Below are 24,546 nucleotides of genomic sequence, written 5' to 3'. Positions count from 1 at the left end.
AAAGAGCAGTTTATTGGAAGAGATAGAACACTTCAAAGAAATAGAAGCGGGCCCGAGAAGTACAGAATGGCTCAAGGGCCATTATTAGAAGAGAAAGTACACCCCAAAGAGTTTGGAGCAGGCCAAGCAGAAAAACAGGAGTTCAAAAGACCAAGTTTTGGTATGTTGTGTTTTCTTTTTCCTGAGATATTTTTTGATTTCCCTTTAGATTTGTTTTGGCCCACTGGTTGTTCAAGAGCGTTGTTTAATTTCCACATACTTGTGAATCTGTCTTCTGCTATCTGTTAAGCCTTGTTATGTGATGTAACATGTGATCTATCCCAGAGAATGTTCCATGTGTACTTAAGAAGAACGTGTATTCTGCTGCTTTGGGTACAATGTTCTTTATGTGACTGGTAGGCTCATTTGGTCTGTAGTGCTATCTAAGTACTCTGCTTCCTAATTAATCTGCTGTCTGGATGTTCTATCCAATCTTGAAAGTGAGACATGGGGGATAATGATAGTACCATCAACAAAAGGAAGATAAGGAAGGAAGGAAAGAAGGGAGGGAGGGAGGGAGGGAAGGGAAGGAGGGAGGAAGAAAGAGGGGCATGAAGGCGACTTTACTGTGTTGCTGTCCATTTCTCCCTCCAATTCTGTCGATGTTTGCTTCATATACTAAGGTGCTCTGAGGCTGGGTGCATATATATTGTGATGGTTAATTTTATGGGTCACATGCTCCATTTTTCTCTGCTGAGCTGTATCAGCCTCTGTCTGCTGTAGCACAGGACCACACAGCAGCAGTGTGGTCCCCAGGCATCTAGACTATGCCGGGTCCTGTCAGTACTCCAAGACAGGCAAGACAGAAGCCAGTGCCTCAGGCAGCCACTCCTAGAAGTCAGAACATGGGACCATGGTCCAGTCTTGTCTTTCCCTGCCCAGGGAGAAGTTGCAAGCTGGGAGTGTCCTCCCAGTCACGTGGCACTGTACTGAGAAGGAATTATGGTAAAAGGATGCTATGAATTTTCCTACTAGCTTCACTGAGGCCGATCTGATGGTAACCTGTGGTGCATAGGCTCTTAACCGGTTTCCGAATTTCTCACAAGGGGCACTGGTCCAGGCATTGCTGAATCAGAGTCTCCGTGAGAGGAATGAGGGTCTGGGCCTTCCTAATCTGCCATCTCTTAACCGCTGTCACTGACGTCACTATTCCCCCTTTTTTAAAATCTGAGAGTCCTTTGGTTTTGTAATTCACATTGGAATGAAAGAGCTTTTCTTTGCTTCAGACCACCTCACTCACTTCAGCAGGGAAGTCTTTAGAGGGAGGGTACCCAGGCAGTGGTTGTCAACTTGGCGCATGTGTTGGGGGTGTCCCATTAAACCCATGGGACTTCTGTCAATGTGTGGAGGTGCTACACAACAACAGGGCATTTAGTGGGTGGGAGCAGGCTGTAATATAAGGGAAAGCAGCACACAATGAACTACCCTTCCCCAAATGCCAATAGCACCACCTGAGAGTCATGAAATGTCAGTATTTATAGCTTCTGACTAACTGGCACATGAAGTGTTTCTTGGACATAAAACCCAAAGGCCCCTGCGTGCACTTTGTGCATCCCAAAGCTGCTGGCTGAGAAATTGCAGGCTGCCCTGTGGCGAGGACTGAGGTGCAGCCTATGGGACTGTGTTTGCCCAGAGAGGGTGACTTTTCCTACTCGCAGAGGTGTCATTATAAGGAGCTCTGGCCCTGTCTCTAGGTAAAAACTCTCTTTTGGTAGGCGTTATCCCTTCACTATGCATTAAACTAAAAAATAAAGAATTAAATAAAACACAAAATGGTTAAATCTGATGTCTATGCTTACTTGACAAATCCTGGATAACCAGATATTGTATTCAAATCTATTCATAACTTCTACCAATTAAAAAAAATTATAAATCATTATTGAGGTCTTTAAGGGTATTTTATAACCTATAAATATTTCTCAAACATTTTTAAAAGTAAATTCTCAATAATATCCAGCAAATAATCTATAAATGATGCATATTCTGATTTCAAGTATTAGTCTAGTAATTTAGGCCTTATTTCCCTATTAAACACATTTTTTTAGGTTAAAAAATTAATTGAAATCTCTCAGACTTAAGGTCTGTAGCTTCGTTAGTAATTTTGTTGTAACTGCTAGATAACAAGTTTTTAAATACCCATTATTATTATATTTGATTAAAGATATTAATAGAATCACAAAATCCTACTCTGAAAATCACTATATTAATTGCTGAGAATAAATGAAAAGCTTTACTTACCCTTTCTATTTTATATGGTGCAACAATGTTGTGTTCTTTAATGAAATATACCTGAGAAAGACAAATCAATACTTGTAATATAACTTAAAATTTTCATAGTAATAAGTAACTATAAATTAGGAAATTATGAATTGAATTTAAATCATTGTTTATTTCCAAAAGCACTTGCATGAATATTAATTAATATGACTTTAAGGTTCTGATGTTAAAATACCAAATATTATATTAAAAGGAGATTCATCAAGGCAACAAGGTAGCAACCATTACTGGATTAAACAAGATGTTTTATGAATGTTATCATTTCCACCAAGTAACCAAGTAGACAGGTGAAGGAAGCTAATCTAAGTGCCAGTTTTCTAAGATATGGGTAAAGCAAATCACTAGGGCATGAATTACATTTACTAACATAAAGAAATTTCTCTTCTCTAGAGGTGATCTGGGTACTCAGTGTTTCCATGTGCACCAGGCCACCTGTTCGTACGTTGTATATTAGTAACTACGTCAAACAAGCAACACCATCGGCCAGAACTAACAGGCTCCTCACACCCGTCCCTTTATCCCTGCCTTCTCTCCTGTTATGATGGGGGGTATGCTCAGGTCTCGAAGAGCAGTCACTATATTAGGGCACAGAATAGGGACCTTCCCCCACCTGTCAGCTACTCAAAAACTTTGCTCTGATGAGTATATGCTGCACTCTTGTCCATTCGAAATAAACCACAGACAAAAACTCTCCATGCTCTTATACCCTCCTCTTGCCATTTCTCTGTTTCTTTTTGTGGCAAAACTCTTCGCAAGAGCTGATTTGACTTTCTCTTGGGCCCAGGACAGGTTTTCATCCGTACTACATTATTGAAACCACTCCTGAGAAGGTCATAAAAGATGCACCAGACCTCCATGCCACCAACTCCAAGAGTCCATTCTCAGGACTTCCTTGACTGTTCCTTAAAGCACGTGACAGAGCTGACGGCTCTTCCTGAAGCAGTTTTCCACTTGGCTCCCCAGCCACCTGCTCCTGGATCTCCCCAACCTCACCAGCACTCCTCTGTCTTCCTTCGGCCCCTACTCTCTTCCCAGCCCCTTGTGTCACAGAGCTGCAGGCCCTTAGTCCTTAGCCTCTCTGTGCACACTCAGTTTCTGAAAAACCCATCCAGCCCCAGGGCTTAAAAAAGTATCTGGAGGAAACTGTGGACTCCCAGTTTATCTTTCTAGCCGCGGCCTCTTCTCTGCAGCCCAGACAAATGCTTCTCAATGCCTGCCTGGCCTCTCTCCTCTCGGAGGTCACATTTTAAACAAAGCCTGCTTCTTTATCGCAGTAAAGGGCACTACTATCCACCCAGCTGGGGTCATTCTTGACTGTTTTCCTTTATACCTTACAACTAATCCATCAGCACATCTATTAGGTTTTCTTCAGAATCAATCCAGACACTGGCCACCTCTCACCCTTCTATTACGGTCATCCTGGTCTGAAACGCCGGGGTTCTGAACACCCCTAAAGGGTCTCCTTGCTGCCACTCTTGCCCCTTTATAGCATATTCTCTACGCAGACTGCAAAGAGGTTTACAAACATACACAAATCCAATTGTGCCGCTTCTCTTTCAGCTCTCCAGTGGTTTTTTCTCTTTTGTGTTTCATTCTCATTCCTTAGTGGCCCACAGGCCCTCCATGACATGGTTTCTGCCACTGCTTTCAGCTCCCTTCCCAGCACTCGCCTTAATCCCAGGCCCCAGGCACACTCACCCTCACGGTGCCTTCCACCTGCTGGGGGCATTCATGCCTCAGGGCCTCTGCCCTGCCTCTCTGCACCGGGAACACCACTGCTATGGTAACCGCATGGCTCACTCCCTCACACCTTCTAAATGCACCTTCCAAGTGGCATCTTCTCAGCGAGGCATCCCTGACCATTCTATCTGAAGTAGCACATACATTCCACGTTTTCACTTTGTCCTGTTTTCATTTTTTTCATGGCATTTATCACTACCTGACATTAGAGAAGATATGTCCTTACTGTCTGTTGCCTCCATTGAAAAGTAAGGTCCATGGGGGAGAGGACCTTCAGACATTGTTCTTCCGTATATCTCTCAAACCACCAATACAATGTAATATATATTGAACGCATGAATTAAAACTATTATTACACACACACACACACACACACACACACACACACACACACACATATGGTCATTCACATTAAGAAAATTTATTTACTATGTGCTTCTTACCTGACTGAAAATGAGTGAAATCCCCCCGGATTTTTCACTAAAATACAGAGAAAAGTCATTAAATATATATAATTTTTTGGCAGAAGTAAAATTAAACAATTAGTGAAAATGACATACTTTGCAAAGTGTCTATTGGCTCCATTTTCTCCATGTTTTCCTATTTTTATACAATCTCTCAAAGGAATCTGGATAACATTGAGAGAAAAATATAAAAATATGCAAAGGTAAAATATATACAAAAAATAAGAATGTCTCTATTTTTAAAATGCATTTACCTTAATGATAGGCTCGGATATTGCATCTGGTTCAAAAATAACTGATTTTGAACATATTTTTAAGGAGCCTCTGATTTTCCTAGGGATCAAAGTACAAAGGATTACTATTAACGAACATAAAACTCACAAAAGAAACATAATACATTTTAACTAGAAAGTAAATGACTAAAGCATCAATGAATAAAAGATCAACAATGAAATTAAAAAGGGTATGAAAGGTTGGAAAATATAGCAAAATAATCTTCCTCATCACCTAGGGATGAAAAGAATCTGCATATATTGTGATATGCTTCATTCGTTGAGCACTGTCCCATGCATTTTATTTGTATTACCTCATTTGGTCTTCAGGACTCTCTGAAAGGGAAACTAAGGAGTGGAAAACTGATCCTTAAGAAACACACCTTCCATCTATCCTGTCTCCAGTAAATCCTTCAGACTTTAATTCCCCATACCTGAACAAACTATTCAGAAGATAATACTAAATATCTAAAATTGACTATGTAAGGTTTTTTTCCCTTTCTTATTTATAGTAATAGAAGAATAATAGAGTTTGGAGTCAGCACCTAAAATGCTTTTAATGGTGATTTTGGGGTATACGGGAATTCAGGAAAAAAAATCTGTTCCACAATAATAAGCAGTTTTAAAGACTTTCCATTCAAATGTCAGATTCAGGTTTTTTAATTTCACTTCTTGGATTTACATCTACATCTCTATACAGTTTAAATCATCTACTGGCTGGAAACTTACAATATCTAAAAAAGTCACACTGAGAAGTACAGTCTTACAGTCTAAGCTCAACCACCCTTCCTCCCATTCTTTTGTGGGGGGGGCTTTTTACTTCAGCCTTCTACCGTCAGTGCTCAATACACATGTTCTGAATGGATGAGCAGGCTCATCATGTGAAGGTCATGATTTAGTTTGCAATTCTTCTTCCTCAAAGGACTTTTTAAATTGTTGATTTTTTCCATGCTGTTAACTGCATTTACTTTGCTAACACCCCAAACTCCTTAATAACAATGTAAAAAAAGTACTTTTATGGAATTTTCTAAACATACCAAATAAAATAGAAAACTGCCAATTATCAATTACCTAGCTTCTGCAATTGTTAACATGTGGTCATTCTTGTTTTGTGTATAACCTCTCCCCAGAATCCTGCTGGATTATAAAGAAAATTCTAAGGGCCGGCCGAGTGGCTCAGTTGGTTAAGAGCTCGCTCAAGAGTTTGAGCTCTGAGCAACAGCGGTTCGAGTCCCGGCCCGAGCAGAGCAGCCGCTGAGCTGCCAACAGATGGCAGGATGGCTCAGCTTATAAAAAAAATAAAGAAAATTCTAGACATCATACATTTCACCCATAAATGCTTTAGTATGAATCTCTAAAGACAAACTCATTTAATAAATGACCAATCATTATCACATCTAAAAAAAATTAATAATTCCTTAATGTCATCAAGTATATAGTTAGTATTCAACTTTTTCTATTCCATAAATGTGTTTTTATAGTTGGTTTGCTCAAACCAAAACCCAAAGTTCTTATTACATTTAGTTGATATGTCTCTTATATCTCTTAAACAATTTTTATTTTCCTACATTATAAATTTTGCTGAATGAACCTCTGTGGTTTTCCTATTCCTTTAAATAATTGGTAAGATTAAAAGCCTTGACCAGGTTCTAGTTTGATTTTCGGACAAGAATGCTTCAGAGGTGGCACACAAGTACTTCCTTTCTACCAGTGAGTTCAAGTGATGTCAGTCCAGATACATCCATTACAAAATTTCTCAGCAGCTTTTCACCTGCTGGTTTTAGCAGCCATTGGAGACTCTGTCTAGATCAGGGGTTGGCAAGCTTTGTCTATGAAGAGCAGACAGTAAATATTTCCTCTTTGCAAGCCATGTGTTCTCTCTCACAACTATTTAACTCTGCTGTTGTAGCAGGAAAGCAACCACACACAATATATACACAAATGTGTGTGGCTGTGTCCCAATAAAACTTTATTTACAAAACAAGTGGTGGGCCAAATTGGACCCATGGGCTGTAGTTTGCATCTACACAATGAATGTAGCTCTGTTATTCATTAGGGATTGAAATTTCTATCATTCCTTCTGTGTTTGTTATATAGAATTCCTTAACCAAGAACAACTCTACTTATCTATGATTTGTTTACCCTGAAGTACAATTAGTACAAGGAAAAGTTGCTTGATTCTTTACCTTTATTTATCAAGTTTCAAAAAATGAGTTTGTCTAGTATCCTCCCAAGGTAACTGATGTGTGTGTGTGTGTGTGTGTGTGTGTGTGTGTGTGTGTGTGTCTGTCTGTCTGTCTCATTGAAAACTCATGGATTTTAACAATTCTGATACTTTAAATCCATGGCAGTCGTTATTCTTTTTGATGCTTGATTTGTCCAATTTTTTTGCCCAACTCCTCAAGTTGGCCCTTGCGTCCCTTTCATTCAACACGTAGTAGTTTTGATACCTTCCTACTTGCCAGTATGACAAGACATTCTAGGTTCATCTCGCACTTTTCCTGCCCCAGAGAGACAGCCACTTCTCCAAAGAGCCCCCATTCCTTTTAGTGGGAAGTGGTATTTAGAAACCATAATCTCCAAGCTCATTGCTACAGAATTGTTTCTAGGCTTTTTCAGAGGGTAGAGCTAGCAAACACCTTTTAAAAGAAAAGTATGTGAATCTATACAGCATTTCCAATTCAAATGTAAGATTACAAAGCTTTTACTTAACTCCTTTAACATTAGATTTGTATCTCTTTTGTATTGAAAATCTTGCTCTTGGCACTAACATATACTTATTTGCTTTATTTAATTATATAAATCTATGTGCATGTGTGCATAAAAGTTTCAAAATAATAATACCAAAAGTATTAATTTTTTTATAGTTTTACTAAAACAGTATACAACATTTTTGCAATTCATTTTCAACTTAGGATATATTTTACCAAACACAAATTATGTTGTGAAATTGATTAAAATAATTCTTCTGTGGTTAACCCTCTGAATTTATATATAGTTAAGTTCATTTGTTTCATTTTCTTTTTGATTCTTAGGATTTGCTATTTTTCTTGAAATTTAATTATATATTAAAATATATAAAAAATATTTCTTTGGTTCCCAAAACCAAAGTTATAAAATAAGATACATTTGGAGAAGTCTAGTTGTCACATCTATATTATCCCCGATCCCTCCTCTTCTGTGTAGATAACCATTTCCATTAGCTTTTAGTTTATGTTTTTGTTTTTTTTACCTGAGCCATCCCGCTACCTGTTGGCAGCTCAGCGGCTGCTCAGCTTGGGCTGGACTCGAACTGCTATTGCTCAGAGCTCAAACTCTTGAGCGAGCTCTTAACCAACTGAGCCAATCGGCCGGCCCTAGTTTATGCTTTTTGAAATATACAATTAAACTTTTTTTTTTTTTTAATTTTAAAAAATATAACCAAAAGAGGCGGCCGGTTAGCTCAGTTGGCTAGAACACAGTGCTCATAACACTAAGGTTGCGGTTCGATCCCCATGCCCTCCATAACTAGATTGAAACAACTACTTGACTTGGAGCTGATGGGTCCTGGAAAAACACACTGGGCCCCAATTAAATAAATCAATCAATAAATAAATAAATAATACATATACATTACATATATATATATGTCTCCCCTCAGCAATACACGGAACCTCCTCATTCCTTTGTTACAGCTGCATCGTACTCCATTACATGAACATTCCATTCACTAAGTCTCCTATTGGATTGTGTCCAATATTTTGCTATTACAAGTAGTGCTATAATAAATAACCTTGAACATATGTCCATTTGTATGTTTTCCATTGTACATTTGAGATTGTTTCCTAGAAGCAGCATTGCTAAATCAAAAGGCTAATGCACGTGCAATCATGCTAGATATTACCAAATTCACTCCCATGGGATTGTACCATTTCACCCTAATAACAACTTCAAATTACAAAAACAGGTTTCAGTTTGTTAGTTTATATTTGTATTTAAATACTAAATACATGTATTTCATTTTAAGCAAGACATTATTATGATATAGCACACAAGAGTGTGGGGAGAAAAAAATATGGAGTTGGAGAAAAGCATGTGAGCAAAATGCTAGAGGGAAGAAAGCGAGGCACTACTTTCAAGGAATAACAATTGTCTAAATGGATTAAATGCTAAGGAAACAGGTTCATCCTAAGCTACTAAACAAAAAGCTAAATTATTTTTACTTTGGCTTGTATTTAAACAAATACAACATGGTTCTGATCCTCTCAGGATAAATCCTGAGGAACACTAAAAATTAAAGTGTTTATCTAATACCAAAGCATGTTCTAATTGGGGTCTGTGCTTGTTGAGTAATATCTCCAAAGGAAATCATTAGCTGAAATATTTTTGCTGGAACAGCTTTCATCTTAGATCTTAGTTAATTTCAAGTTTGCATTTTAAACAAAAACTTCATTATATACTTTTGTACATAGCTTTCAAACGGTATGACAAAAGAAACAGAATCTGCTTTTTTATAGTAATACGTAATTATTAAAATATAGAGAAAACTGAGTTTGCTTCAGTTCAAGCTGAATTACTCATTTTGAAGTACTGATGTTTGTACCACTCTGGTGTTTTATGATTATTACTTTGTAACACCTTAACTGAGCGTGCAAGTACAAAAGGGATGTAAGAAAACAGTGATGAGATGAATGCGAGCCCAGTTGATGTGACATACCCACTACCTTAGAGGAATTAGGACACAAGGCTTCTTAGCTCTGGAAAATATCTGAAGTTATGACAGCAACTTATAAATCCCCTTCTCATTACTTTCCCGATATGAAAGGAGGGGGGGGGGAAACCTATATGATCACTCATTTAATTTTTAACATATCAGACAAAAGAAGGTTAGCTAGTCCACGATGATCCAAAAATCTTCCTTACCTTTCATTCTGACTGCCCTTGCACTGAATGTGATGAGCTGTGTGCTGTTCAAAGTAGTACTCCTCCAAGTTAAGCAGGAGCAAGGAAAATCTACATATGGAGAAAAACAAAAGCAGCAAAACCTCTTGTTTAGTTTTTAAGTATAAGAAAACAGAATATTTAAAGTATCTGTTCCCAAAGTGCTTTTCCATTAATTAAATCAACAAATACTTAAGTGTATATTATATGCCAGGCACTCCTCTTTATCCAGTGGGGAGGAGACAACAGACAGACCAGCTGGCTATGCCAAAACTAAAATAAATAACATTGTTTACCCAGCAGATTTATGATTTCTTTACAGAGTCCTCAAATTTCATGAAATAAAACTTATTCTTGCCTGAATAAACTTAGAGCATTCACTCCTGCGGAGTTTTTTGGTGTGTTGTTTTTTTCTTCCCCTCTCCCCTCCAGCCCACCTCCCGAGCCGTTGTTCTCAGTCTAGTTGTGGAGGACACTGCTCCACTGGCCCATGTTGGTATTATGATCATTGCACTCTGAGGCACTCAGTCGCCGACCGTGGGCTGGCTGCTCACAGCAGCTCTCACCAGCTGCCTTCCACTGGCCACTCACACTTGCTACTGGCTGCTCATGGCTGCTCACAGCAACCCATGGCAGCTTCACGGCAGATCACGCCATCCCGCTGGCCACTCAGCCCAGCTCCAAGTCAAGCCTTGTTCACAATCTTAGCTGTAGAGGGTGGAGTTTACCGGCTCAGCTTACTGGCCCATGTGGGAATCGAACCCACAGCCCTGTTGTTCTGAGCATGTGCTCTTACCAACTGAACTATCCGGCCACCCACACCCGCGGAGTTTTGGTCCTCTGTTTCCTGGCTGACACACTAATCTCCGCCCGCCCTCAACCCCTGCCTTCCCCACCACCCACAACCCCTCCAGTGACAAGTCTCAGGATTAGCTGAGGTACTTGACTGCCACAATATCCCCTGTAATAATCAATCTAATGCTTTGTACACAATGGGTGTTTAATAAATAAGAAATTGAACTGAATGAAATTGAAATATAGTTTTTTAGAGTTTTAGATGCTTTTACACTTCTAAAAACAAAATAAGGAAATAAGAAAAAGCATTAATTTAATTGCATGACCACAGAAACAAATACATATATGACAAGGAACTGCAAACAACTGTTTTGTTTATTTTGTGGCAAGGACCAGGAAACAACAGCGTTTAGACTTTTGGGGAAAAGCTTTCATGTAAAGTGTGGGACTTAAGATGGGTCTTGAAGTTCTGGTGTGTTGGAGGAAGATATTTGAATTAAATATGGCAGATTAAACATATGTGTTTATTTCTGCTCCCTGTGGGAACACCACTAAAATGTGAACAAAAATATTTTTTAAATGGTAAAACCCAGACACAAAGGAAATTGGACCGACATAAAAGCACATGAGCAATAACAAAATTTGTAAGAAATGGAGAGCAGGTGGGAGGAATCCACAGTAATTTGAAACCAGAATAGCAGATGCCTCAGAGAAAGTACCAATGAAGAGAAAACCAAGTCAAGTCCCAGGATAACCCAAAAGTCTGAGACTGCAATATTAGGTCCTAAGAAGGCAGGGGTGAAGCTGGAGGGGACGGATGAAAGCCTGAATGAAATCGGTGGCCTAGACCCCTCCCCTGAGGATTATCCCTACCTCACTCTGGCACATGGTTTTTCTATACAAAAGTTGAACAAGAGGCTCTGAAATAGACATCAAACACAGGGGACAGCAGGGCTTTGGAGCGAAAGGAGGGCGAGTAAGCAAAAAGCAGGAAGACATGTACCACTCCCAGCAGCAGTCTGGTGGATTATTTTTTGGAAAACACTAAATACCCCTAGAGAAAAGACCTACGGATCCTAGTATTTGAAAGAGCCAGGTCTCTACAACATCATCTCACAGAGAAGGCCAACAGAAAAGGCCTGCCCACAGGGACACAAATTACACACTTCACACTTCAATATGAATAGACAGCCCAAGGTCACCAGCCTCTAACATGAAAGAACTAGACTAAAAGAAGCAGAAAAATACAACCTGAAGGACTAGAGACAATGAAGAGAACACAAGAAAAGGTTAAAAGGCTACAGTTAGTATCCTTACAAAGAAGAAATTAGATCCATGAAACAAGAAGATGTTGCTCATTAAGAAAAAAAATCTGGGGCTGGCTGGGTGGCTCAGTTGGTTAGAGCGTGAGCTCTGAGTAACAGGGTTGCCGGTTCGATTCCCACATGGGCCAGTGAGCTATGCCCGAGCTGAGCTGCTGCTGAGCTGGATGGCTCAGTTGGTTAGAGCGCACGCTTTTAACAACAAGGTTGCCAGTTCGATTCCTGCATGGGATGGTGGGCTGCACCTCACCACCACCCCCACCACCCCCAACTAGATTGTAAGCAGCGACTGGATTTGGAGCTGAGTTGCACCCTCCACAACTAAGATTGAAGGACAACAACTTGACTTGGAGCTGATGGGTCCTGGATAAACACAATGTTCCCCTTCCCCAATTTCCCAACACTGTTTCCTTCTCCAATTCCCCAATCAAATCTTAAACAACAAAAAATCTAAACCAAAAGAAAAATAACTCAGAAATTAAAAATGAGAGCAGGAACCAAGTAACTTTTATTGGTCTGTTCTACATTTTAAAATACATGAACAAGGATTGATCACAGGCTAAACTGTCAGAGCTCAATGTAAAATGCTCCCTATTAATACTTATTCTGAATTTCAATACAATCACAAGAGTTAAGGTTGCTAGGTACAGTCCTTCCATACATCAGATCATTTGCAGGAAGGTATATAAATCAGAGACACTTACTAATTACTTGACGCATATTTTTAATTTGCATCTTAATAACTCCAAATACTTTGCGTGGGCTGGAGCTATGTAACCCTTCCTTCTCCCTCTTGTTTTCCCCACTCCTCCTCTTAGAGAAAAGGTAAAATGAGTATACTTCAATAAGACAAGGGCACAATTTTATTGTGATGAAGCCCCAGTAGCCTTCACAGACAACCAGCTCTTCCATTTAATGATTAAAATATAATCCTATCCTTAATATTTTAAAAATGTTTATACTACCCAAAGCAATCTACAGATTCAATGCATTTATTGCAGAAAAAGAAACAAAAAATCCTAAAATTCATACAGAGTCTAGTATCCAAAACAATCAAGAAAAAAAAAACAAGGCTGGAAGCCTCATAGTTCGATTTCAAAACATGTAATTACAAAGTCACAGTTTTGAAACAAGTGCGGTATTGGCATAAAGACAGACATACACACCAATGGAGCAGGATAGAGGGCTCAGAAGTAAACCCTCACATACAGGCTCAATGACCTTCAACAAGGGTTCTAAGACCACATAATGGGGAAAGAATAGCCTCTTCAACAAATGGTGTTGGGAAAACTGGGTATCCACATGCAAAAGAATGAAGTTGAACTCTTACTTTATACCATATACAAAAATTAACTCAAATGGATTACAGACCTAAATGTAAGACCTGCAACTATAAAACTCCTGGAAGAAAACATAGCGGGGAAAGCTTCATAACATTGGATTTGGCAATGATTTCTTGAATATGACACCAAAAGCAAAAAATGACAAATGTGACTATATCAAACTTAAAAACTTCTGTGCAGCAAACAAACAAAACAAAACAAAACAAAAAACAATCAACAGAGTGAGAAGGCAACCTACAGAACTGGAGAAAAGATTTGCAAACCATATATTTGATAAAGAGTTAAAACCCAGAATACATATAGAACTCCCACAACTCAACAACACAATAATTAATCCAATTAAAAAATGGGCTAAGGATTTGAGTAGATGCTTCATTCACCAAAGAAGATACACAAATGGTCAAAAGTGTACGAAAAGATACTCAACAGCACTAATCATCAGGAAAATGCAAATCAAAACCACAATCAGATAGCACCTCACACTATTAAAAAAAATTACAGAAAATAACAAATGTTGGCAAGGATGTGGAGAAATTGGAACCTTTATGCACTACTGGGATTATAAATTGGTGTAGCTACTAGGAAAACAGTATAGAAGTTCCTCAAAAAATTAAAAATTTAACTACTATATGATCCACCATTCCCTATTCTGGGTATACACCCAAAAGAAATGAAAACAGGATCTCAAAGAGGTATTGCAGCATTATTCACAATAGCCAAGATATGGACGCACCCTAAATGTCTATCAACAGATGAATGGATAAAGAAAATGTGGTATATACTTATCACTCAAACTTAAAAAGAAGGAAATCCTGTCATATGCTACAAGGTGGGTGAATCTTGAGGGCATTATGCTAGGTGAAATAAGCCAGTCTCAAAGACAAATACTACATGATTCCACTTATATGAAGTATCTAAAGTAGTTTAACTCTTACTAAGAGAAAATAGAAAGGTGGTTACCAGAAGCTGGGGGTAGGGGAAAAAGGGAAGCTGTTGTTCAGTTGGTACAAAGTTTCAATTTTGCAAGATGAAAAAGTTCTAGAGAGCTGTTGTTCAACATGAATATACTTAACACTACTGTGCTATACACTTAAAAATGGTTAAGATGGTAAATCTCATGTTATACATTTTTTACCACCAAAAAAAACAAACAAACATATAAACTATTATACAAGTAGAATCAATATTTTGGTAAATAAATTATGTCTCCTTAATTTATCAATATGCATATTTTGTAAGACATGTAAAGCACATGTGAAGGGATAAAATCAAATCATATTATTCAAAATTAAAGGATAAGGAACTTTCCTAAGTTTATTTTTTCTGTTTACTAAAATTTTCAGTTACACCTGTTTTAAAATGTTTGTATGTAAAAATTATTAGGATAAGGATTCATGCTGTTTCAAACAATGATTTTCAAACTATATTTTCTATGGTGTAAAAGGTCCATGCTTTAAAAAAATGTTTTTAATCCCTTTTATAATTTTATGACCTCACTCATTACTATTATATCAGATTGTAAATTATTTCTTTAGGAGAGTCTTGGCCCTGACCCTGAGTATTCCTTGGTTTATTTCATCTTTACAGAGGTAGAGTGGCATTCTCTTTAGATAAATTGACTCATTTAGCAACTTAACTTCCCTAAAAAGATGCTGTATCAACTTCATGTCACCTAAATTTTAAAGCATACTGTTCAACTCTTAACCAACAACATAAAATAAGGTCACTCCAGGCAGCCCTCAGAGTAACCTTGCATTCATGGCCACTCAACATTACTCACCATTCTGCTGATGAGCAGTATTTATAATGGACCCAGAAGACGGTGCCAGTCAATCATTTCTCTAGATTGGAGATGTAAACAGGCTTCTCGGTGTTGAGGAGTTTGTGATCTGTACTCAATGGGAGAAAGTGCCATGACGCCTTAGTGATGTGTGCCCCAGGATAGGAAAGGCACGAGTGTCATGTATGTGCTGTCTCTACTCTGAATACTCAAACACTATCCTTGGATTAAGCTAAACTGTAGTGCCCCCACCACCTAGAAAGTCAGTTTAACTGGCTATTTTTTGTAAGCTTCTTAAACTGGCCTCTAAAATAAGGAGGAAATTAAGAAAAATGTGGGACAGAAAAGGGTAAGAATAATCTTGTGACCCACCATTTGAAATGTTCCCCCAGTCATACATGTGAAAGCAATCTCTAAGCAGTCATTCAAACAAATATTATTCTACCTTACTACACTAACATTAATTTCTCCTTTCTCAATATGCTATTAAGATATCACAAAAACAAATCTTATTCGTTGTCAAAGTTCAGATGAACTAAATCTACTGCATTTTCCGGACCTACCAGTCAGAACTCTGTCAAAAGAGATTAGATTATAACAACTTCCTCTTTTAGTGGTTTATACATAACCTGTCTGATCTGGAACTAGCATTAAATCTACATATGCACATATGTTCTTTCTGCACTGTTCTAAGTTCCTAAATCATGATTCCCGAAACGACTCTGTGGTTCCAAACTTAAACTCTCCCAGGAGTTTATGGCAGGAGACGCAAGCACAGGAGCGCCCTTTGCATCTTTGCCCATTTTATGAAAGTTTATCTGTCGCTTTCAGTCTAATAGTCTCATTAACAGAGTACAAAATAAAAGCCATGTTCTCTGTCACAAATCAGCTGTACACTAACTCCCAGGTTGGACCCTAGGCAGCAACTTAGTTTTAAATACAACTTAAGGAGACTTAAAAAAATTTGTTAATCTATAACATGTTTTAAAACTACTACTTATTTGGGGCTTTAATTTTTTGATGCTAATTGTGCAGGTCTGTGACATCCTCTTAATCCGTCCTTGGTTGTGCCCTTCTTGTTTTATATATTTAAATATATATATATAAGCTCAGAGGAACGTTACTTGTACAACCATTCTATGTTTATTTGCATGTCTGATTTTCTCTAACTCTTCACCAAAGATCATTTGGATTGGATGATATGAATTATATTTTTGACAGTTTCATAAACTTCTTAGGTCAATATGCTTTCCAGAACTGCCCAGTAATAATACTTACCCTTTTTTCTCCTTGAAACTTTCAATATCTGCCTTTCAATATCTGAAAAAGCTGGATTCTATGTATAACAGAATCTTTCTTAATCCTCCTGGGCTTCAACAATAAATAACTTGATATGACTGCTTTTTCTGAAGGTTTCTGCCATTGCTACTTGCTTAATTAATTTCTCTTTAATACTCAGAATTTTCTGAAGTTCTCAAATCTGCCTTAAGATAAATGAAAACTTCAAAAGGGAAGTCAAGGAACTGTAGGTATAAGTAAGTCTCCTGTCATTTTCTGTATTGCCACTTCCTGTTTCCAATCTACATAGGGATACATCTGCCATTTTCCCCACCCACTTAGGTGGCCTGTAATAAATGAATGCAATTATGTTATCTCTGTTCCTCTTTCCAGTAAATTCTCTGGTTTTTTCTTCCTCTGGTTCAAGGATTCCTCTGCTGATGTATAGCTTCTTGAGGTTCAGAGCCCACTGCCTCACCTCCTAACAGGTCTTTCCTTTTGAATAGGCATGTAGCTTTCGGCACTAGATTCCAATCTTCAGTCTCATCCTAACAAGCTTCAGTGACACCTAAAACACACATTAATCCTTTTTTGTAGTAAAATTCTAGTCATTTTATTATCCATGTTCTATACATTTGCATAGAGACATTTGAGTGACTAAATGTTATTTCCAGTCCCTCAACCAATTGTTTTCTCATGTAAATTACTGGCACCTCAGTCCCTGGAGTAGCATTTCATCTCTTGCCTGCTGTTCTCAGTGTAACCAATTTCACTGTTTCATCTGGCCTTTTCATCACTTCCCTTGGGAGCAAGTTTAAAGCTCTATCACTGGGCCAGGCTCTAGGAAATTACATTCACCTTTGACTATGTGAGATGCAGTTACTTCCTGGCCAAGATGGTTCAGATATCAAAATCCCTTTCACTGACACCATCCATAAAGCCAGCGTTTCTATTTTTAAGTCTCAACTATCTATGAGAATGAATGGCAAAAATATCACCTATGTTCTCCAAGTCTTTTAATTTCCTCATCAAGGGTCATAAACCTGGGGTGGATGCTTTTATGAGCCTTCTCTATACTGTCAAGATAAAGACGGAAGTATAGTTTGAAGGAACCAAAACAAACAAACAAAGAAATCAAGATGTTTAATTACTGTTATCTAGAACAGTGCTTCTCAAACTTTAAAGTGTGTACTATCATCAGGGGATCTTGTTAACATGCAGATTCTAATGGTAGGTCTCCAGAGGAGCCTGAAATTCTGCATTTTCTAAGCAATGCTGATGTTGCTGGCCCATTGATCACACTTAGAGATACAAAGTTCTAATATCTACATAAAACAGTCACTCCTGAATCATTCTAAATTTCAGACATACCATACCACTGGTCTAGTATTCAAAACAGAAGCAGCAAGCAGCCATGTTATGGTGGAAAAGGGGCTAGGCTTGGATCAGGAAAACATTTGTTTTAGCCTTAATTCAGCCATGACATTGCTGTTGGACTTTTAGTCAAATCATTTTACTTACTTAGCCTCAACTATAAAATTGAGGGGAGGGAGATATAGATTAGATTACCTAAAAAGTCCCTTCTTAAACCAGTGGGTTTACAGATTTAGTGAATAAACCTAGACTTAAAAAATCAGCAGGAATTCCTTTTCAGGCAATTTGGCAAGATTAGATGGTCAGAAAAACAATCTCAGTACAAATCCTCTAAAATTGCTCAATAAAATACTAAAAAATTTTTTCAATGTTTGGCTGAGGTGATGAAAAAGTAAGGGAAAATCTTAGAACAGAGAAACAAAGAAGTTTGCAGGAACTGGAGCAGTCTTCATGGGGGATTTGCCCAATTCATCTAGTAGTAGAAAGCCTGAATTGTTTAGGGCTATGTGCCTTCAGGGGACAGTCATGGGATGGGGGTCAGAAGGGTGTAGTAGAAGCAGCTACTAGGATCACTTTGAGATCAGTGCAAATAAAAACCAGCCACCCCAACTTCTCCAGAGGAAGATGGAAGGACTTTGGCTCTGGGCTGCGGACAAAATAAGTCCACCTTGAGAACCTGAAACCATAAACCTGCCTTGACACACATTTGCAGCTAGAATTCAGACTACCCGTTTAGCCCAATAAAACTCAAGACAAACCAATGCGGCCTCTCTCCCAACCTAGGCAGAAATAAATGCAAACACTTTCTGGAAAAATATATTTAAATAAAAATATACTTTAAATATTCTTATACTTGAAGAATTCCCAAGGATAAACATCCAAGAAACACAAGAGACTACAATAAAAAATCATAAAACAAGTGAGGAAATGACTGAATGAGGGTCAGTACAAGCAACAAACTACTCAATCAAACCTGTAAAGGTTACAGATAATTTATTTTCTGTATCTGATCATTCCAATAGATAAGTTTAGAGATACGTAAGTACATCAAGAGTATAACAAAGGAACAGGCTTTTATCAAAAATGACCAGGCAGTTATAAATAACCCAAAAATAGAATTCAAAATTTAAACATATAATAATTGAGGTTAAAACCTAAACTAGTGGGATTGACAGCAAATTAGGCAACTAGAGAGAAAATTGGTAAATTATAAGATAGATTTAAATAACCCACAACACAGCACAAAAAAAATAAAGGCAAATATTAAAGAGTCATTATGGGACACAAAAGAATGGGGAAAAGCAATATTTCAAGAACTAAAGGCTTTACTCCAAATTTTCCAAAACTGTTTCAGCTTCAGGAACCCCAATCAGGATAGATAAATATTGGGTTGTTGGAAAAGTCATGATGCATTTTTGCAACGAAAAACATAGAAAAATATGTCATGACTTTTCTGACAACCCCATAGAAAGAAATCTCTATACAGCAAAACACTACAAAGACGAAATCTAAAAGCAGCCAGAGAAAAGACAGATTACTTATAAAGAACCATTAGACTTAAATGATATGCGTTTACTGCAGGCTGGTCTCCCAGAATAGAAGGTGGCCTCCTACAAAGCTACATGAGACCTGCTGTGGTCTTATGTTAAAGGACAGCCCTGGTCCTTTAAGGTTAGGACCCCAGGGCCTTCACCACGCCACAGAAAGTGCTGATGGGTCCCTAACCATGAATACAGATAACAAATCCTGCTACATCATACAGACTCAAGTATAAGGATTAGACAGCCCCAGGAAAGCCAGGGAAGGGGTGAGGCCCACCCGCAGCCACAAATGCTGAGCTGGACAGGATGAGCCCACGTTCTATGACACTGTAGCTCTACTGGTCACTCCATGGGATCCAGGTTTCTTCTGGAGTCCAAAGCCTGACCAGGTAGCTAACTGCTGCTGCGGGGGTGGGGGTGGGGGGCACGGCACACCTGTTACTAACTTTTTATCTGTTGAGTTTCCCCCATGGAATGCTGCTCCAGTAAATCTGGTACACATTCCCTTCCTTTGCACAAATTTCAAAATGTTCAGAGAATTACACATCTAACAAAACTGATTTTCAAAATAAGTACAACATAAGGAAATGTTCAGACAGACAAAAACATAGTTTACTACCATCAGACTCATCAGGGGAGCTTTTAAAGGATATTCTTCAGAACAGAAAATAATTCCGAAGGGAAGATGGGACATGCAAGATGCAAGAAGGAATGTTAAACTAAATATGAATGTAAAACTATACAGCATTAACTAGACAATTACACATAGTCCCCTTTCTGCAGTTTCAATTACCCGTGGTGAACTGTGTTCCAAAAGTATGAAATAGAAAACTCCAGAAATAATCCATAAATTTTAAATTGTGGCACTGTTCTGAGTAGCGTGATGAAATCTGTTGCCTTCACATTCCATCCCACTCAAGATGTAAAAAATCATCCCTTGGTCCATAATCTCCATGCTATAGATGCTCCCTGCCCCTTAGTCAGTAGCAGTCTTGGTCATCACATCAGCTGTTTTGGTATCGCAGTGTCTGTGTTCAAGTCACCCTTATTTTACTTAATAATGGCCCCAAGGTGCAAGAGTAGTGATGCTGGCAATTTGGATATGTCAATGAGAAGCTGCAAAGTGTGTGTATGTATAGGAAAAAAACAGTATATACACAGAGTTCAGTACTATCCGCGATTTCAGGCATTCAGTGGGGGTCTTGCAACGTATCCCCTGTGGATAAGGGGGGACTACTATAATGTCTAATTTGTAGGTTTAAAACATACATTGAAAATTCTGGACAATAACAGACTATAATTTAGGATGGAACAACAAGAATTAACTATTCCAAGGTACTTATATTATTGGGGGGGGGGGATAAAGAGAATTATTAGCTTCAGACCTTAAGTTAAATATAAATGTTAAAATTTCAAGGGTAAGCACTAGAAAAACAGAAGCAGAATATATAGCTTCCATACTCTTCAGGAAAAATTAAAGGGAACAAAGAAGTCTTAATTAATTCAAACAGAGGGAAAGATAAAATTAAAGGACAAAATGAAAAAGTAAAAATGAATCCAAGTATTATATAATCTATAATAATAGTAAATGGACTAAACTAATCTGTCAAGACAAAAATTATCAAAGTGAATTATTCAGAAGTCCAACTATAAGCTATTTAGAAAAATATGCCTAAAACCTAAGGACACAGAAAAGTTGAAAGTAAAAGAATGAAAAATTCTATATAATGCAAATAATCAAAAGAAACTGATATAGTTTATAAATGTCAGACAAAAAAGAAAATAACCATTACTAAAAGAGGTCATTAAATATTGATGAAAGATTCAATTTGCTAAGAAAATATCAATTCTAAATTCACATTGACTTAGTAACATCCCTGAAAATATATATAACAAAAACTGATAGAAATATAAGGCAAAGTTTGCACCACATAGTATCTCTCAGTAATTGATAAGTCAATCAGAAAAAAATTCATTAAGAAATAGGAAACCTAAACACAATTAACAAGCTTAATGTAGTGTAATTTCTTTTGAGCCATCAGCATTCCTGATTATGTTAAGTGCTGATTCTGCAGTTTATCTCCATTTTTAGCACTTGACATATCCCATAGAGATATTAAAAAATAGGATGATCAGGCTTAGAAATGAAAGATTAAACAGGAGTATAACAAATCACTTTGACCTCTAACAAGTAGTATAATGAATATAGAACCAATTGATAAAATAAACATATTAAGTAAAAGATATTTAACATCAGCCAAGAAATTCAGTATCAGCACAACCAAGGGAATTACACACATGGAATGCTTGAAGCAACACTGAGGTCTAAGAAATGACTGTAAAGCTATTAATGTAATATGTGTACACAATATAGAATTCATGATCACTAATGATTATTTTATCAATTACAGTTGACATACAACATTACATTAGTTTCAGGGGTACAACATAATGATTAGGGATTTATATAACTTACGAAGTGACAGGATCACTAATGTTTTATCCTGGAATGACAGTTTGTGTCTATGACATTATAGAGAGAAAAATGACTCTCCCCCAATAGGAACATGCCTCAACTATCTAAATTTCTACATCACCCAAGAAGAAAATAGCTACCACACCACTCCTAGGTGTGGAAAAAAAAAACCCCACTTAACAATTATCCTATTCTTAAAGCTTAAAATGGAAATATCTTAAATAGCAGCAGTTTGTAGAATATCCTCATCTGCTAACCCACTATACGCATCCGCCATTTCCAACAATTTCAAAGGAAGATACGTGAATTGTCTTTTAAAAATTTTTCCCACTTATCTTTATTAACACCTGCACAGGACATTTTTAAAGAACAGTAAAATTAATATGGTTCCTGCCATTTAAATTATAACCAGGATATTAGTGTAATTTGAATGGCCAAGTATCTCTGTTTTCTAATGCTGGAAATTACTAAAGCACTTCTTTATAAACATCACCAATAAATGGCACTACTGTACAGATGTTCCAACCAGAAAGCTGAGAGTATGACTGTCATGTTTAGCAAATAAAACTAGAGGACGCCTAGTTAAATTTGAATATCTGATCATTACAAAAATTTTCAGTATAAGTATGTGCCAAATATTGCATGGGACATACTTACGCTAAAAGATTATTCACTGTTCATCTGAAATTCAAATTAAACTGGGCTTCCTGTATTTTATCTGACAACTCTAGCTGGGATTCTTCCTCTATTACCTCCTACAAGCAAGCCACCATTCCAAGACCCGTCAATACTAACTTCAAAAAACATCCAAAATCCACCCACTTTTCTCCGTTTCTTCTGCCACCACCTTGATCTACGCACCAATCCAAAAATCTCCCAACCAGTCTCTCTGCTTTGACACCTGTAGAAATATCACTTACTCTAAATGCGGTAGCATCAACTTAAAACTAAGAGAAATAAATGCTAACTTTAAGTATCTCCTTTTCTGGGGTCATTATTTGGGGGAAGCAGAAACTGGCCCCTCTAAAGCAGCCTGAGACGGGCCGGCCAATGAACTCACAGCTCTGAAGAGGTGAGGCCTTTTGTGGGTAACCTCTGAAACAGTCCCAGGCGAGTAACAGTTCTCTTAGGTATGTGGGAGCCAGTGACCTATACATTAACCATTTTGCTAACTGGTGCTTATTGCCACAAAGGGACTGAGCCGGGGAAAATCTGTGCAAAAAAATGGTAAATTTAGGGCTCAGTAAAGTTGGTTTGAAATATTCTTATCTTTCAGAATGAAATCTAAGATTTATAAAGAGACTGCTTGATCCTAGCCCACATTTGGTTATGAGACAGATTCCTGTCGTTCAAACTGATATTCTATGGACACCATTCTGGTTTGAGTCTGCCCATCAGCCCAAAATTGCAAAGCCATGGGGCAGAGAGCATTACAGAATTTGGGTAGTCAGTAAGCAGGATTCAAATAAATACAAAATATGAGGCACCCACTTTTTCAGATAACTGATGCTCAGGAACAGTTGCTGCTTCCTGACTGGTAGATAAATGTTTTGGTTGTGAGAGCTACAGATATCTGGGAGTGCTGCTAGCCTGTCACATCATCTGATCAATGGATACTAACAAAGCAGATTACACATAAAAATGTAACTGCAGACTTGGGTGACATTGCAGAGCTGTATAAGCTAACCAACTTCTGCACAAATTACTGCCATCAAAATCAGTGGCAGATCTAAAGAAAACAGGTTTTCCTGTGTATCAAAGAGGCAATGGAATTGTTACAAATGACTCTTAGATCTTAGAACATGATGGCAATTCAAGTGTTTCAAAGTTCTTATGATGTAAATTTGAACATTTGTCTATTTAATGTTGTTGGTACAGAACAAAGAAACTCTACTCAGCTCTTTCCACATGAAGTGAGAATTATAAATGAAGTCAGATGAGTCTCTGCAAGCGTGAGTTACTTTATTTATGGTCCAGCTATTATTTAAAAAACAAATCTTTTTGTGGATAACACCTAATCACACTGCCAAAAACGTTCTTGGAAGCCATATCCAAGATCGCTTTTTTGGTACACCTTATCTCCTTCTCTACAGTAGGGGACCAAAATTTCAGACTCCGGCTATCCTGGCCGAGCCAACATTAGAGGTTAGAAAGGGACATGAACGTGTGGACTAAACGGGTCGAGACGACACCTTGAAAACAAGCGTGGCTGCTACACGACCCCACACACCTTCAAGTCGACACTTGTATTACAGGATGGAATCCCCTGCTCACACAACGTGACAGGTTAGCAGCCCTATGACACGGCTGGCTCCCAGACCAAAACAGTATTTGCACAAACACTTCGTTTCCAGTTCCCTCTGGCACCTGGGGCCGCAGGCCCGCGGACCGCACGCCGTTTCGGCCGCCAGAAACGCACTGGGCGGTATACGTGGGGCAGGGCTGCGCTCCTTACGAGGCTTCCCCTGGAGACGGAGGCTCGGGACCCCGCCGGCGCGGCCCCGAAGCCCTGCCGCTTCCTCTCCGAGGACCCCGCGTCCTCACCGGGGTGCGGCGCCGGCCGCGCTGCCTCGCCGCTTCCGGGCGCAGCGCCCCCAGTTCCCCCCCGACAATGAGGCGCACGCCTCGGGAGACACGTTTCGGGGGGCCGGACCTTGGCTTTCCTCAGAACAAGGCCTGTAGGGCGTCTGCTTTACGTGTGAGGAAGTTGGCAGCAGAAGGGCGCGGCGGTGGAGGCATCCCTGTCTCCCCCTCTCCCCGCGCGGGCGGCCTGGCTGCGGCCACCTCGCGGCGCGGAGCCCAGTGCTGCGACACAACGCGCGTCACCTGGGGCCGGCCCGGCTCCGCCTGCGCTCGGCTGCGCCAAGGTGTCGAGTCCCGGCTGCGGCTCCCGCGCCCGGCCGTCTCCTACCCCGACCAGGCCGC

The 24,546-nt window shown here is 38.7% G+C and overlaps 1 protein-coding gene across 3 annotated transcripts in view; it reads right to left on the bottom strand.

The window, feature by feature from the left end:
- The window catches only part of NSMAF (neutral sphingomyelinase activation associated factor), a 59,365-nt gene that overhangs the window by 34,076 nt on the left and 743 nt on the right, over window positions 1-24,546 (bottom strand). For 2 of the 3 annotated variants that reach the window (XM_019631902.1, XM_019631903.1), the window contains exons 2-6: window positions 9,695-9,784; window positions 4,775-4,853; window positions 4,617-4,684; window positions 4,500-4,536; window positions 2,278-2,328 (exon numbers count right to left, since the gene is read on the bottom strand). In XM_019631902.1, coding sequence (XP_019487447.1) covers window positions 2,278-2,328; window positions 4,500-4,536; window positions 4,617-4,684; window positions 4,775-4,853; window positions 9,695-9,784 — 325 coding nt within the window. Of the gene's footprint in view, window positions 1-2,277; window positions 2,329-4,499; window positions 4,537-4,616; window positions 4,685-4,774; window positions 4,854-9,694; window positions 9,785-24,274; window positions 24,380-24,546 lie in introns of those variants that run through there. The other variant, XM_019631904.1, reaches the window with a different exon arrangement.

Source organism: Hipposideros armiger, unplaced genomic scaffold (assembly GCF_001890085.2).
Source record: "Hipposideros armiger isolate ML-2016 unplaced genomic scaffold, ASM189008v1 scaffold_1053, whole genome shotgun sequence".
In the NCBI taxonomy this organism is placed as follows: domain Eukaryota; kingdom Metazoa; phylum Chordata; class Mammalia; order Chiroptera; family Hipposideridae; genus Hipposideros; species Hipposideros armiger.
Note: the sequence above shows the minus strand (reverse complement) of the source record. Positions and strands in the feature narration are given on the sequence as shown.